The sequence below is a fragment of the Chamaea fasciata genome, unplaced genomic scaffold (assembly GCF_029207755.1).
Source record: "Chamaea fasciata isolate MVZ Bird 193981 ecotype frontalis unplaced genomic scaffold, bChaFas1.0.hap1 SCAF_6, whole genome shotgun sequence".
Lineage (NCBI taxonomy): Eukaryota > Metazoa > Chordata > Aves > Passeriformes > Sylviidae > Chamaea > Chamaea fasciata.
The window spans coordinates 26,533,728-26,551,072 of NW_027094091.1; the positions used below are offsets into that span (position 1 = coordinate 26,533,728).

Here is a 17,345-nt window from a genome sequence, read left to right on the forward strand (position 1 = left end):
GCTTCTGCTTTACTTTAGTTATTTAGTGATCCTGTTTACAAGTTCTGGTTCTGTGTGAATTAAAAGCCCTTATATTACCATCACATTACAAACAATGGTAAGAAAGGTAGAACAGGTTGTGCATTGTACACTTTCATTGTCAGCCATTAAAGATTAGGAGCCATAACTCGTCTTTTAGTGATGTAGCCGTAGTTCAGAGGCACTTTTGTGCAATTATTCCATCATATAAGAGTCAGTTCAACACCCAACTGTGTTTTTCTTTGGGGGGAGGGGGTGTGGGGGAAATCAGTCTTACTCTTGCCTACACTTTCTGTTCCCTTCTAGAATATTCCTGGTAGCCTAAAATTTTCTCTGAGCTATCAGGTTATGCTGCTCTTTGTTTAGTAGATTTTGGTTCTGTTTTTCTATTTTTCTTTGTCAAAAAAACAAGAAGAGTCTTCCAAACTTTGTGCCAATCCTGTACCTATTTTTAAAATTTTCTTTTCTGGATTGCTTTTAATGTATGATGTTCTTGTAACAGAGTTCTCAAACTGGAACATATTGTTTACAGGGTAAGGATTCCAAGTCTATATCTAGCATAGGTTTTATTTCAAGATTTCAATTATTTGTTCATCTCAGTGGTGGACAAAAAGCCTCTAAACTACTTTGGGAAGTAATTAACAACCAGGATATTAAAATGTAGTCAGGTTTAAAGTTGTAGAAAAAATGCATTGTGTAAATTCTGTGGTTGTGTGAAATTTGCAGTTGTGATGACTGCGTCACTTTGTGACATTTATTTTGACATATCACTTTGTGACATACCACTGTGACAGTTGTATCACTTGTGCATTCCAGTGGGTAGAATAGGTTGTTTTGTATATATTTAGTGTGAATACTGTAATTATAAGTTGTTATAACAACGAAACTGACATCTTCCCTTATTTAATACCTGCTGTGGATACACTTGCTTAAAATTGATTCTTCTGTAAAGAAAAGTATTTCTACCAAGTGGTCAGAAAAGATTTTGAAAGAAAACTGTATGCTCAGAAGTCTGTGAGTGAATGTATATTAGCTATGTGGATTGTATATACTTCTACTTTAATGACTTTTCCATAATGCATCTACTGTTTTCTGTTTATAAGTGCCTGTATTATTAACTTCTGTACAACCAGGCAGTCTTTTATGGAGTTGGATTCATTTTTTTCTTTAGTTAAAGAGTTTATTTTAGGTAGGCAGAAAATTTTCAGCAATGTAGCTCTTCAGTAATTAAAAATAATTGCCTTTATATCACGTGGCATTTGCAATAGCCTTGTTGAGAAATTGCTGGAAACATTTTTCATGTAGCAGTAAAACTCTGAACTTCTAGCAGTAGTTGAAATATTTTGTGAAAGGGAGAGAAAACTGATACAATTTGGTATAGCAGCACTGGTGTGAGGATCGGTGAGAAAACAGAAAGACCTAGGCAATTTACCTCACCAGAAGAAGCAGCAGCTCATCTCAGTCACAGACAAACACTGCCTCTAGAAAAGCCAGTTCAGGCCTCAGAAAGTGGTAGGAACAATACAGGAGGGACCAATCATAGGAATTAAGGTAAAGGGGGAAAACAATTCAGGATATGATGCTCATTTAACATTTTCGTTTTTCGCTTACTTGTCAGGGCTGTAATTTTACACGTGGACATTGCATTACATTTAGCTCTTCAGTTGCCAGTCTGGGGACAGATAGTGGTGTTTACTTGTTTTCATTTGTTTGTAAACAAACATTAAAGTAATTTTGTGCTTAAGTTTTTTATGTTTTTGATTTGAGTTCAGTATATGTTTGCATGTGATTGCAAATTGTTTCAAAAAACCCTGAAAAACCTCTGAGATCTAGCAATAATATTGCTTGTTTCCAATATGGAAGTTGTAGTTGATGGAGTAGGAAGAGTGTTACTGCTCACCAGCAAATGAATGTTGCTAATTCACTAGAATTGCATCTTAAATGTGTAATTCAAGTGCTTGTTCATACAGTGTATCTCTGGGAAATTTTGCTTGGACAGTGGCTGTCTTAATCATAGCTGAGATATTGTTTAGAAATGGCACCTAAATTTCTTGCCTTGATTCTGTGATACTTGGGGCTGCTGAGTAGCATAAAGTGTTGCGTAACCCTGAAGGTGGAGTTAGATCATAATGGAAATAGTTTAGTAAATGGACATCATATAGAAACAGTACGGTATAGAATAAAATCTTTGTTCTCCAGAGAGAGTTAAAGGTTTATTGTGTGCATAGTCATAACTATGGTAAAAATCTGAAGGACCATCTTTTAACCACAATGCTTTCTAGATAATGAAGAGGACTTTGACATATTTCAAATGTGTCCTATCCAACTACTTCAGATAAGTATCTTGTTTTCAGACCAGTGCTTTTCCTTATGTCATTTTTCAAGGACTGCAAGATATTTTTTCTTTAGTAATTGAGAAATAAGCATTAGTTTCATTTATAAGATGGCTGCTAAAACTTGTATTTTCTCATTCTGGTAATACCTATTACAGCTCTCCATCAGAAAACTTTTTTCTGTCATAAGTCTTTTGGTTTTTAACCTCCATTTATACTTTTATGGTTACTAAAGTGTACATCACATTTAAATGGGTTTTGCTTTCAGAGAAATTAGCCCATCAGTGCAGTGGGCTATTTATCAGCTTCATCTGTGCTTAAGGCTTTCTGTAAACAGATTCTTTATAGGAAATGGATTTCTGATCTTATATTTTTTGAAAAATTACCAGTTTGAGCCCTGCAAGACTAAGTGCTGGAAATTCAGATGTTATTTTGAAAAAAAGTGCGTTTTTATACAAATGGTTTCTTCAGTAAATCTCAGTTCTTATTCATATCAGTTTGTGGTGAGCTCAGCAAAGTTGAGGGTGTCCTCAAGAGGAGGAAAATAAAACACAAAATACTTAAGAAAAAGAGGAAAGAAGAGAAGAAATATTGAAGCATATTATAATTCCATACATATTAGACTATACTATAAATCTACTAAACAAACATGGCATCCTGTAGTTAGTCTGATTCTGAAGAGTCATATGGGGGTGTTCCAAAAAGCAGCTTATGTATTTTATCTGGGGTAAGGATAAGGATTTTTGAAGCTATGAACTTGGAAAATAACTGGGTTTGCCTTCTTTTTTCCTCCTTTTTTCCCCTCTTTCTCTTTGCTCTGTAGAATCTAAGCTCAGCTAGCCAGATGAGATTGAGTTATCTTTCTGAATTAATCTCCGTGGAAGTGGTATTCTTAGTGCAAATAGCTCATAAATAACCATTCTCTAATTAGAGTGAGATAACTCAGAGTTGCTGGAATGTTCCTTTCAAGCTACACTTTGTATGAACTCTGCTGTGGGTTCATGTGCATCCCACACGTGTGGAATGCCTTTTTATGTTTCAGAGGATCCATTGGCAGTGCATCTGTATCCCAGGTGCTTCAATCATGTAAGGGACAAACCAAGCCTTCCTTTTCTTTGCTTACAGCACTGAGACAGAAACTGAGTATTGCCTGCTACTTATCATGACTCTACATGATATCTAGGGAGTCTTGAAAATTTCTCCTTGTGCCAGCTTGCTGTGATGTAATGTGTATGTGACTTTACATGTGATTTGAGGCGTCATCTGCTGCTTCATTTGCAACTGAGTCTATGCTTTCTCTTGTTCAATTTCAAGCTCTTTTAGTGGAATTCTCAATGAAATTGTTATTGCAATATTGGAAATAGAGAATTTGTCAAGTTCAAGGTATGATGGCAAATTCTCACTCATCCATCATTATGAAAAATAATCTCTTGGCAGTTGTTGGGAAGAACAGTGGACATAACACTCTACAGTATTATTTAAATAATGAATATAAAGTGTAATCTCAGTGAGATTAAGTGAGCACAGGTATACTTTTCAGAATAAAAAAAAAAATTAAGTGAAACAGTAAAATTGATGTCTAGGAACCAACTAAATGGTAGTCTGGGTTTGCTTCATTTGATATTGCAGTGGTGTGTTTGGGCTGCTTCCCAAGCCAGAATTAATATTATTGTAACATGGTTGAGGCACGTATTTCTTTAATGCCCAGTACTCATGCATTGTGTCACTGTGTGTGTTTTCACTGCCGATTCTAAGAGTTGCTGGCAGTGTGCAAACAGTACAAGGGAGGAAGAGTGTTAATTCTGCTATGTACATCACTCCCAAGTGGAAGCCCTGTAAATTAGTAGAGTGATCCAGGCAAGGACTTTTTGCTGTTGAAGTGTCATCTCACACAAGGACTAAAGCTAGGTAAAATGAGTTTTCTAGGATATGATTTAGGTAATTAAGAGAAGATACCAGTGATGGAGGAGAACAAGTGTCTTAGAACTCTAAAACCAAATGCACTGTCAGTGAGGACTGAGATGGTGAGAACAGTTGTTCTAACAAGTCTTTTATACCTATGTTCTCAACTTAGTTACTTAAAGCAAAGTAATAATCCACTGTAACAGTGCTGGAAGGCCATGCAAGACCACTGGGGAAGTTTGGAAAAGCAGGTGTTGATTATTGGAACAATCTAACTTCTACGATGGGGTATTAGAAGACCAGAGAATTTCTTAAATTTCTGTTATCTTGTATATATTGCTCTATAGTATATGCTCTTTAATTTTGCAGGTGTATTCTCAGACTCTCTTGTACCGTTGCACTGATTTTGTTTGGGTTTTTTTAAGTCTAAGCTGTTGTGCTTAATAAGCTTGCTTTAATATCCAGCAGGAAACTGTAAACCCAGGTACTGCAAAGCTCAGAGGACACGCTTTTGGATCATCGTCAGTATGCAGTCTGCTAAGGGGCTTCAGATTACCTCTGGGACATCTAACTGTTCCTTCATGCTCTAGTGTCTGCTGTGTCATTTTCAGTTGAATTGGAATCTAGGTATCTGAGCAATTGGAGTCCAAGTCTGGCAGAACTCTGAGCCTGTAGTTCCTATTTACACTTGTTCTCCCTGATATTTGTATTCATGTGGTTAGTAGTACGCCAGATGCAAAAAAAGGCAAGATCTTGTCTTCTGAAACTAGAAATTTTTTTTTTTTTCTATGGATTTGTTTCTGTGGACATTTCAGGAAGGTTTTTTTTCCCGTCTTTTACTGTTATATATCATGCTCTTGGTGAATATTATCAGTTTTTTCTACTGTGGTTTCCTTTATAGGTGAGACACAGATTTCACACCTTTGTTTCTCTTAACCATTAGCACTGTAGTTTTGTACCTCATTTTCTAACATTTTCTAAAAAAAAATCTTAGGTTTTTCCTTCTGTCTTACCTTTGATCTTCCATGGAATGCTTCATTATGGTTTCATGCAATTTAGAAAATACTTCTAATTAATAGTTTATAGATATTTTATGTTAGATTTTTGTGAAAGTTCTGCTTAATATATTCTTTTTTTACTGAACTTTTGTAATCTTTTTGTTTGTTTGGGGGTTTTTTTGTAACAGAAGAGCAGAAGTACTATTTTTTATGGGGGGGAAGGAGACTGCTGTAGAGTTAGCTTTTGTCTTTGCTTATCAAAGAAGTCTTTTTTTGCTACATTGTTTAGCTCTATACTCTTGCATAGGTCAGCAAATGCATCATCTTTAATGTTCTTCAGAAACAATCTTTTATGTTTTCTGCAGAAGAAAGGACTTTTGCCATTTAGAATGAGAGAAGTCCATAAGGCTTTCTTTTTCTTTTTTTTCCCCCCCGTTTTCTGATTCTGCTCATTGATTCTGGTTTGTCCTGTGTTGCAGGCGGATATCTGGCACAATAGATGTGATTGGACAGACCATCACTATCAGTAGGGTGGAAGGACGACGGCGTGCTAATGAAAACAGCAACATACAGGTTTTACACTGCAGTTTTGCATTCTGTTTTTCACTAGAAGACATTTTTGCTTTCCCCATAGCTTCTGACTAAAACATCCATTTATATGAATGAGTAATACATAGGTAGTTTTAAATCCAGGAATAAAGTTTTGGTAGTTACTGAAATATATTAAGATGAAGTGTTTGATAAATTTCAAAAGGGAAATGTTTTGGTATAGCTCTTACTGGAAAGAAATGAGTGATGTTGCAGACTTACAATCCAGAAGACAGCATTGGTTCTGCTGTATCTGCATGAATTTGTGTTTTGTTTACGGAGTGAAAAGATAGATATTTAAACTGCTCATTTGTCCCCCTATTCCTGCTAGACACTAATGCTGGAAGTGAAAGCCCCCTTGTATGCACTTTGAGAAATGCAGTCTTTTAAAAACAAGGGGTGAAGGAATAAATGGTTGGTAATAGCTTGGTTTTACTTAAATTGTAATACTTTACCATAAATTGGAAGATTAGTCTTTATGGCTTTAGTCTAGACTGCTACTATCCTGAGAAAGCAGCTGAATCTGTATGGATGGAATACACTTCTCTCTTGAAGAATCAGAGGGAAGGATCAGGGTTGCTTGGTACTCTAGTTGCATTTCCATGCCAACTTAGGTTGAAGTTCAACAGTGAATATTGTAATGGATTGTAGCGCTGATATTGAAAACACTGCCTTGTGTTTTTTATCTGATCTCAGAGTATTTAAGGAATTTATAGTCTTGGGTTGTTTTCATGCTTTTCATATTGATTTGTAAATATTTTCCGTTATACAAGTTTAAGGTGTTTTTAGACCTTTAAAGGTACTTGGCAAATATGGGACACTGAACGTAGGTATGCAGGTAGAATTTACACCATCTGAATACAGGTCTTCAGGTGTGAAGTGATGCTTTCCTGTTAGAGTAACTGATAGAGAGGAAACCTGTCTTCTACCCTTATCACATAGCAATTGTAACTAGAGTTTGATATTTTACAGGTTCTTTCAGAACGCTCTAATCCTGAAGTAGACAGTTTTACCAAGCCACCTCCATTTTTCCCTCCAGGAGCTCCACCTACTCACCTTCCACCACCTCCTTTCCTCCCACCCCCTCCAACTGTCAGTACTGCTCCACCTCTGATTCCCCCACCAGGTAAATATCCTGCACTACATGGGATATGACTAATGAGAGATTTATTAGCGTCAAATTCTTGAGGTGCATTGTGCAGAATTTCAGAATCTCGTGCTCTGCTCTTTTCTTAAATGTATCTGTAAGGCAAACCCAGAAACTTTTATTTTTACTTTCTCAGCAAATAATTAGTAAATAACTCAGTAAGTAACTTAGTAAATAATTACTTAAAGACTAACTGCTGGCTCTTGTGTTCTTGAAAATGTTTGAAGTGAGAAGCTGTTTTCTGTAATTCAGTAACTGTTAATGCAATTGAGAGGTACACGTTAACACATCATTCTACAAACTTTTGAGCTAAAAGTATGTCATACCATGAGCTTGTGTCACAAGTTGAAGTCTATGATGTCTAAGGTCTAAGCAGTTCTAATTCCCCTTTTCTCTCACAGCATGTATGAATTCCCAAAAATCTGATAAGTATTGCATTTGCTCTGTATCCTTTCTTTCGGTTAGAAGTCTTATTAGTCCCTGATGTTTTTTTCCAGTGTTCTCTGTCTGTGAATCTTAAACAAATCAAAACTCTTTGAGAACTCATCCTATTATTAATCTGTTTTGAAATTTACTGATATTTACTGAGCATGTATTGAAATTTGACATATATGGAAATTTACTGGGTGAAGTGTCGTGGGCATTTGCACCAGTGGTACAGTGACCTGTACTTGTCATTTTAAGACATTAAGTTCAAAATGATTTGGCAAGAAACTGAGAAGAATGGTCAGTGAGAAATCAAAATAGATGGAGAATCTTTGTGGGGTATTTGAGTAGGATAGTGAAGCATTTATCTACAGAAGAGACTGATTTAAGGTGGAACCTCTTTTCTTACTTTCTCTTGTTTCTTGAATTCTTTTGCTTGACTTGTTCTGGAAATCATGCTGAACAGTTTCTTTGCTATTCTGCTTGCAGAGGGAATCTTTTAAAAGTTTCTCTGTTAATATTCTTTTGTAGAAGCAAAGAAGTAACTTTGTTTGAGTGCAACTAGTATGAGCTTCTTCTATGAGGTTTAAATCCTCATAGAAGAAGTTGCTTCTTCAACTGCCCCTCCTAATTTTAAAACCTAACTCATTCTGCCTGGCAAGCTCTGGCTTTCCTCAGTGATGGTCATACACAAAAATCATAACACGTTGAAAACTGAGGAGAAGAGATTTAAAAATTAAAAAACTAAAATAATTCTCTGCCCTTTTCCTTTTTCTTTTTTATTTTTGCATAAATATATAGATAGATAGATTCTCTGAAGTGAGATTATGATCATGCTCTGGTGATTTTGTGGTGTTACCTTACTGGGGAGGGGGAAGGACAGAAAGGGGATGGATGTAACAGTAATGCTTGCTGTGGTTTTAAGCTTCATTTAAACCTTTCTGATAAAACAATATATGTAATGCATTTCAACTTTTTAGAAAGTAACTACTTTAATTGTAATTGGGTTCAGAAAAGGTGTTTTAAGTTGTATATTAATGAAAACATGAGAACCACCCCCAGAGACACCCCAGATGCTCTTGGTGCGGGGATGTCACGTATGGGTACTGGACTGTTCTTATGAAACCCCTCACCTGTTGAGTTTTTAAAGGTGAAGGAAATCCACATGTGTTGCAGATCAAGCTGGCAGATTTGGCTTTAGTCTCATGGTTTACAGGCAGGTTTATGACACAGGCTTGTTCAGAAGGTCTTCTGGAACATCCTTCCGTGCTTCGAGTAGATTCGAAAATAATGATTAAGAGCTGTGGATTTAGTTTCCTCAGGCTTGTGTTTTAATTGTGCTGTTGCCAGCTCTTTATCATCAAAGCTGTTCCAAAAATAGGTTCTGCCATCTCTCCTAGGTTCACTGGAGGAGGAGTAAAAAAACTACACTTACCCAATATTAAACTGGGACTACTTGCCAGAAAATTTAAGTATTCCAAATATAAAACATCCTCCAAAAGTGCCTTTGAAAAAGGATCTTGCTTTGAAGTTAGGTCTCTTGTTCTGTATTCATTCACTCTTGTGATTCAAATCTTTTTTGAGGAGCAAGTCCTGGAACAATTCAAAGCACCAAATGTAGAAAATTCTCAAATAGTCCTAGGAGATGACTGGCTGTGGCAAAATACGTGCTAGTTTCTGTTTGCTGTGTTTATTGCTATGTTGGAGTAATTTTGATCTAAAGCAAAACGTGTATGCTTGTTACCCAGGTTTTAAAAGTTGGTTTATATGCTTTGGCTTAGGTCTGTAGTTAAAAACGTGGCATGTATTTGTGATTTAAGAAAAAAGAAACTTCTCTGAAATACTGAACTTCTGTTGCATAACTTTGCAATGTATATCCGGGTTTGGTTAGCGACTGCTCAGCCACAGCATCCTAAGTGTGTACTTTTTATCTTTTGATATAGAGAAGTTGACCTAATTTAGCCTGTGGCAAGAGAACCAAGTTGAGTTGTATTACGTTTCTCGGGGCTGTTACAGAGTTCATCTAATTTACTGTATGTTGTTAAACTCTGGCTGTGTTGTTCATGTTTGATTCCTTACTCCACAAGCAGATCACGTGTGGCACTGCTTTCCTTTAGTAAAACATTTCTGTAAATACTTACCAGCCCTGAGCTAGTAGAATGGTATACAATGTTCTGAAGGCAATTTTGAGTGTGTTAGGTAAAATGGTGCACTAATGACATTTGGGTTGCTTTTCATACACAAGCCTGAGTATTCAAGTTTAGGCTTGGATGTATCTTTGTGTCAGTATAACAATGTTCTAGGGACATTACACAGTCTATACTAAGCCACCTTCTTGCACTGGTACAATATAGTCTCTTCATTGCAAGAAATGATAAAATATTTCAGTGTCTTTTCGCAGAAGTAATAATTGGTTGGTGACACTACAAGTGTATTTTCATACACTTAGAGGGCAAAAAAGTGAAGAGTTAAGCAATTATTTATTTTCCATTAACTGAAGCTTAGGATTTTTTGTCTTGTTTTGTGTCATATTTGTGTATTAGTGAGGAAGATGAGGGAAAACCTTTGGTTAGATCTTTTTAGATCTTTTGTCATGTAGAATCTTTCTTCTTTTGTGATACCGTCAAGTAAATTAGCCTCTGTTTTAAAATTTTATAAGCGTTAATCATGACTCTTTAAAAAGTTCCTTAAGGTTTTTGTGGGAAAAAATGCTTATGTTTTGGGGTTTTTTTGTGCAATACCCTACATTAACCAATTTATTAAAAATATTGGGACATTTGGTCACTGGATAGTAGTAGTATTCAGTCTGTCTTAATTTTGTTTGAATGGTTTTTAAGTGAAATTTTTCATTTGGCTTTTAGTCTTGTGGTGATATCTTTACTTTCAGTTCTGCACAAGATAACATTCTTGTAAATGAGGAATATATTAATTGTTTAGTACAAAATTTTTCCTTTTTGTAAAAAGGAGTTAGCTGATGGATTTCCAGGCAGTTCTCTAGATAGTGCTGAGTGCCATGTGCACTTCTAACAATATACTGGTTTTAGTGCAGCAATTGAAATCTTTTTTAGTGTAAGGTGGAGCTAATAAATCACTTTGCGGGAACTTCTGGTATTTCTCTAGATTATGCTCCTGACATTGTTGTATTATATAATATATACGTGCTTAATATTCATATATTATATGTAATCTTTTCTATGTTTTAGGCTCATGAAGGATCTATTAATTAGAACAAGTAACCAAAAAAGCTTAATGGTAAACACTTTGGCTGTGTAACAGTTTGAGTTCTTAATCTTGATTTTCTTTCAGGAACTTTCATTAGGAGTGTTTGGTCTTTTAAATGTTACACTGTCAAAAATTTTATGATGTGATACCCAGTGTTCTTAATTATTGTAGTGTACATTGGAAAGCTTGAGTGCTGGTGAGGAGAAAATGGCTCATGGAGTTTAGAAATTTGGCTGTTGGAGTTCACTGTCTCCTGATTTACATTTTGGCTAAGAGATCAGATTTTATATCTTTGGATTGGACAGAAACCTCAATTATATTTCACCGTGTGTTTAATCCTATAGGATTAATGCTGTTAGGAATTCATGTCAGAGAAATTGCCAACAATTAGTGAACTTTGATATTGATCACTGTTCCTCTGCTTGCATATTCCTTCATTCTGTTCTTCTGTCAAGGCAGTCTGGGAGCAGTTGGCATTTTTTAGACTATAAATACGTAAATTTAGTAAAATGTTCCTTCCATACAATTGTCTTTTAATTTTAATGTTGAACTAATGTGATGTATGTAGATTTCATCATGCAGTGGCTAGTACTGTTCTGTGTGAATGTTTATGCAGTTATGTCAACACTGATGAAAGCACTTGCCAGTGTTTTCTGTTCTCTCCCTCCCCAAAGTTTTGCCATGAGCTATCCGATGGAACATGCATACTTTTTAATGGAAGCAGAATTGTTGATAACTGAAAGTGCTTTATGTCTGGTGAAGTAGTCTATTTTCTGCCAGTATTGTTTTAGCCCAGTCTGTTATGTAGCAGTTATGTGTTCAGTTCAGGTAAAGCTAGTTCTTTGCAAATCATGAGAAGATAAGAACCTTTGAAGTGTACAAATTATTATTACCTTGTAATCATTCCATTCATAATCAGTAAGATAAGGTTTATATGTTGAGGCAGTCTATTTTGTTAGGTCAGCTAATTTAGTTGGGAGCAATTTACTCAGCTTTTAGTTAGATTCATAACAGCTTAGCTAGATCTGAAAATCAGGCTAGAGTAATTCTTGCACATGTTTCTGTTAAAGGATGCTCCTTTCTCAGATAGTTACAAGAAAATAGAGAACAAAACCATCTTTTTCCCTCCACGTAGCAACTGAATGATGAACTGCAGTGTCATAGCATTGACTCAGACATTTATATTGCTTACTGCTGCCTGAATACTTTGTTCATGCGGACCTACTGTTTCCTGTGCCAGGCTGTTGAAGGTCAGAGGCCAATTGCATTTCCTTCCATCCAGCCGTGGAATGTAAAATAAAGCAAATACAGTCTATGGGATGTTGCTTTCCTTCTGTATACTAAGCATTTTTAGGATTATGAATTTAATTCTAACCTTGAGACCCAGAGTCATTCTTCACTATTCTTGCCTCTAAATAAGTAAGATCTTAAAGGATAGGAATTTAAATCAAAAGCTAGATTTCACAAGGCTTGTATAAAGTATTAACAATCGGTATTAATGTGACATCTTGACCTGAGGACACAGGAAATATGTTGTCGTTCTTCTTGATCGTGTGTGTAGTGAACGCTCAATCTGATTTTAGATCTACAGATAATAAACTATTACTAAAGCTGGTATTTGTTGTCCTTTTAGGTATACCAATAACAGTGCCACCACCAGGTAAATTTGCTTAGATTTTTTTTCCACATTTGGTTAAGAGATGAAAACTTAACTGATGTGCAACTTACCAACTTCCTTTCAATTATATAGATAAAGGGTTATGTATACTATATGTTATATGTAGGCTCAGTTATTTTGATGCTGGGCAGAAGAGAAATTGTATGAAAATGCTGTTGACTAGTGGACCTAATGAGCCAGTTTTCTAGATGTATATTTCCTTCTTTTCTCTAAAATCTTTTTTTCTCAGCAATGCAGTAAATAGTTTTGATTGTTGTTTATTAAGTATTGTTACAATTTGCCCGTGCTTCTATATCACCATATTTTTAAGAATGATAGTTTTTAATTTGAAGCACTGATAATGCATGTTTAATGTTATGCCTTTGTCAAGCTGAAAAGTAGTTCTTAGTCTTATGAAATAAAAACCCATTTACATGGAAAGAATTTTTCATTGTTCTCTCTGGGATTTGTTTGCCATTGTATGCTTAGCCTGGTTCTTTTATGTGTTTATGGGTGATAGATTTTTACTTTCTGCCCTTCTTGCCTAATTTATTGTTACAGGTTTTCCACCACCACCTGGCGGTCCTCCACCTTCTCTCATACCCACAATAGACAGGTGATTATCTGTTTGAAATCTTACTAAGCAATCTGTCAGTATTCTGTAACTGAAATAAATTAATAAGTACTCTTGGCATTTCTCAGTGTTTTATGGATTTGCAATTGAGAAAGGGGAGACAGCTTCAGATTTTTACAGTAATTTTACAGAAATGTTACTAGTCTCATCTCAGCATGTTCTTTGAGTAGATTACTTGGCCACTTGTTTAGTCGTGACACAGTATCATAACATGAAATTAGTTACAGTTTTGATGCTAAAGCATTGCCAAGACCTAAGGAAATTATTGTTAAAATATTCTTTATTAGTCTGAAGGCTTATTTATGTGAACTGTATACTTTTCAGCTATCTTATCTGTTTTTATAGATGTACACAAAAATTTGAGCACAAATTCAAGCCCTCATAAACTATAAGAAGTGCCTGAATTCCACAGAGTCCAAATTTGTATTTCTATTCTGTTTTAAGTGTTCAGCTGTAACAGGCCTAACTGTACTTTTTCAATACCATTTTTATATGCATTTATATGTATATGCATACATATATTTGTATATACAGGTACAAATATATCAAAGGAGGAAAAAGGTTGGCTAGCACAGTCCCTGAAAAATATTTGTATTTTTCTGGAGGCCAAAACCAGGTCATATACAAAACTCACTAAGATGGTACAAGCCTCTTGTCAACCATCTGGATCTCACTGCAGAAAGATGCACACGTCTGTTCCTTTGAAACTGAAAATTCTGTTAAAATACATGATACAGGAGAATGATGGAAAATCTCCGAGAAAATCTTCATAGGATTTAATTGAGAAAAAGTCCTAACTTAATACATTGTATGTGCATTTATTACTTTGTACTGACAGTTGCTGTGAATGAGTTCTGCTTCTGATTGTATATATTGTATATAAGATATATATATATATAGTATATATGTATCTTTATTGAAGGAGGTAGCTTTGTTGCTAAAGCTGAGTTTTAACATATATCTTTACATGCTGAAACTGGTTTTGCCTGTATTTTCCACAGTGGACATTCTTCTGGCTATGATGGTCGTTCTGTTCGTGCATTTTCATATGGCAGTGGTAAGTAAGCAAGCTTGCTGGCTTTGGAAATTATGACCAGTATGATACCAAATTGTTTGATACACTTAGGAGGATTTTAGCTAGAAGACTAAACAGGTCCTGTCAGTATTTCATTATGAAAACTCATTGCTGACCATTGTAAATAGATATATGCTGTTGCAAATTTAACCACTATTGGTAAATATGATTGTTTTGCTTATTAATTTATATACTGGATATCTTTTCCTGCTGCTGCTTTTGCAGAATTGTGATTTTGAAGCATTATATACCATAATATGGACTGCAAGTCAGGGAGAATTTTTCAAGGATTTAAAAGCAGGGGAACAACTACTGTTGACGTATCATCAGAATTTTAATTACTAAGACCAGTCATTCAGAAATCCTAATGATGTACCTCTCCTTTGAAAAACCAGTTGTCTGAGACACTATAACCTTCAGCTATCCTATTGCAAAGTCAGTCTCCTTTTTGCCTTTTTCTTTTTTTAATTAGTGTTATGGGAAAAAAATCTGACACCGGAAAACAAAAGTAAACTAAAATAAAAGCTTCATCTTGTGGCAACAAATGAGCATCCACAGAATGTATGCTGAGTTTAGAACAGTTACCTAGCTCTGCTTCTTGATCTGAAGGAGAAAATAAGAAGATAAAGTAGATAGAATTATGAAATGATTTGGGCTGGAAGGAATCATCAAAGGTTATCTATTTCAAGCCACTCTGCCAGAGGCAAGAACACCTTTCACTAGATGAGTGTGTTCAAAGTCCTGCCCAACCTGGCCTTGAATACTTCTAATGGTGGGGCATTCACAACTTCTCTAGGCAACCTCTGCCCCACCACCATTATCATAAGGAGTTTCTCCCTTGTGTCCAATCTAAACCTACCATTTCTCTGAGTAAAACCATAGCCCCTTGTCCTGTCACACAGGCCTTGGCAAAAGGTCTCTCTCCATCTTTCTTCTAAGTCCCTTTGCAGTATTGAAAAGCCACAATAAGGTGTGCGTAGAGCTTTCTCTTCTCCAGGATGAACAACCTAAACAACATAGGGAGAGATGTTCCTGCTCTATGATAATTTTTTGTGGTCCTCCTCTGGACCTGCTCTAACATATCTTTTTTGTACTGGGGTCCCAGGAGCTGGATGCAGTACTCCAGGTGGAGTCTCATGAGGGCACACAAAGAATCACTCTCTCAACCTGCTGGCCACCCTTCCTTTTGATGCAGCCAGGATACAAGAGACTTTTGGGCTGCAAACTCACAATGCTGGCTCGTATTTAATTTTTGCCCACCAGTATCTCCAAGCCCTTCTCTGCAGGGTTGCTTTGAATCAGTTCATTACCAATTGTACCAACATTGAGGTCACTACCTCTGCCTTCAGTACATCTGCCATTCAGCCCCATGCTTAGTGCCTTTTCTTTCAGCTAAATTCTATTGCCTTGCTCCTTGTTCCTTTGACCTCTACCTAGTGAGAGGAGAAATCGTAGGGCAAGTTTTGTCTGTTTCTGAGGATGTGCGATGTTCAGCACAGATCAAATATTCAGCAAATCTATTTCCCAAATGTTCCACAGTCTTAAGCATGGATATACAAAATGACATTTTGTAATGCCTTGCAATTTCTTGAAGTTGTAGCAGTTCATGGAGTAACAAGCAGTACTTTGTTGACATTGTGAGGATTCTCATCAGTTACCTAATGTTTGCTTTCATGCGTTGGAAGCTTGTTATATTTTCAAGAATTTTTGAAAATGAATTCATAAACATCAGCTTTACACAGACTTCTTTTTAGCAGTAATTCAATTGTGTTTTAGCAAAAAGGTAAAAGCTGAGATGTACAACTAAAGCTATGCAGAGTATTGTAAGGAAAGCAGTCTTACTAACGCATACTAATGTATGTATGTAGCATCTATTACAGAGTCTCCAGTGTAGAATGTTTTTCACTTAGGTGTCTCTTTTGTTAGAATTTTCTATTCTGTCAAGTATTTTCAGGGACATAAGAGTATTTCCAAGTTTTATGTTGACTTTTAGAGATGATGGCATGCTTGTGTTGTTGCAGCACCAGTTTTAAAGGATGACTATTACCATGATCATGCCAACATTGAATTTGAACTTCTTCAGCAGGATTAAAAAATCGTTTGCCTTTATATGATTATGGAGACCAAGGAGCACAGTCCCCTCCTGTCTTCCCAGTGTGTTTCCAGTGTATCTGGTATCCTGTTGCAGCAAAAGCTTTTGTGTTTGCTGCACAAAGCAATTATCTGTCTCAAAGCTGTCCATGCCATAGGGATTTTTGTATCTGTAGAGACTCCATAGCATTTTATCACTGTTGCTCATCTCATAGTGAAAGATGTTTGCCTAGTCAGCATCATACTCTCAACAGTCCCTGTTGTGCAATGTGATTACTGGTCAGTGTTTAACAGTGCTCTCTGTGAATCAGAACTTGGGGACACTGAGAGCTCCACAGCACAGCAGGGTACAGATATCACTGTGATTTACAGTCACTAAGTATATTTAATAGTTGCTTTGGATGATAGCACTGAATCTCCAACCTGTTGTCTTCTTTGATAGTCTGTGCATTTCCTAGCTTTGTCAAAATTGCAGGGGAAGATGTGCAAATGGAACACATTGCAAAAAGTACCAGTCTTGATTAAGGTACTAGCCCTTCTTCTGCCTATTCAAATTCCTCAGCTCATGCTTTTGTGTCTTTTCCCTTGTGGTCAGTCAGGTTTCCCATTGCAAACCCTTTAGAAAGGTTACATAGTTAAAAAATACATTATAGCTTCAAGAATATCTGTTTTATTGTTGTGCTCTTTCACCATGTCCATGTGGTTTCATCAATTTCCACTTAAATCCTTCCAACAATGCAGTGCTACCTTTGCTATCATGTCTTTGGCTTTGCTTGGGCTGCATTGTTGCAGCTTGTTTGCTTTTTCCTCAGGCAGTTCTCTGGTGTGTGCTCTAAATGTTCTTTATATCTTAGGAACTTGCAAGACATTTAACATTACAGAAACGGTTGGAGAGTCAGTATTTTTTGAGGCACAAGGAAGAAGCATTAAATAATTTGCCTTATGCCATGAAGCTTTAAGTTTGTAAACCATCTCCGAAACTGGGCTCATGTGTCCAAAACTAATTTAATTATTAGAGTAATTATTCTAAGCTCTCTTCCTGTTTTAAAAATAAAATCAGAGTTAAATTTTTGAAGTGTCTTTCTTCTTGTAGAAATTATTGGAATAATCCAGATAAAAATAACAGAAGTGACAAATTACTTCATTCAGTGTAGTAAAAGCAGATCACCAGTTCATACTAGAAAGTAAGCTTCTTGTGTATTGTGGATAATTCTGGTGAAAATCTAGATATAAAAATGTGCAGTGTGTCAAATT

The 17,345-nt window shown here is 36.0% G+C and overlaps 1 protein-coding gene across 2 annotated transcripts in view; it reads left to right on the plus strand.

The window, feature by feature from the left end:
• The window catches only part of FIP1L1 (factor interacting with PAPOLA and CPSF1), a 37,985-nt gene that overhangs the window by 13,098 nt on the left and 7,542 nt on the right, over window positions 1–17,345 (plus strand). For both annotated transcript variants that reach the window (XM_066185744.1, XM_066185745.1), the window contains 5 exons: window positions 5,731–5,824; window positions 6,812–6,965; window positions 12,268–12,294; window positions 12,853–12,907; window positions 13,927–13,982. In XM_066185744.1, coding sequence (XP_066041841.1) covers window positions 5,731–5,824; window positions 6,812–6,965; window positions 12,268–12,294; window positions 12,853–12,907; window positions 13,927–13,982 — 386 coding nt within the window. The remainder of the gene's footprint in view (window positions 1–5,730; window positions 5,825–6,811; window positions 6,966–12,267; window positions 12,295–12,852; window positions 12,908–13,926; window positions 13,983–17,345) is intronic.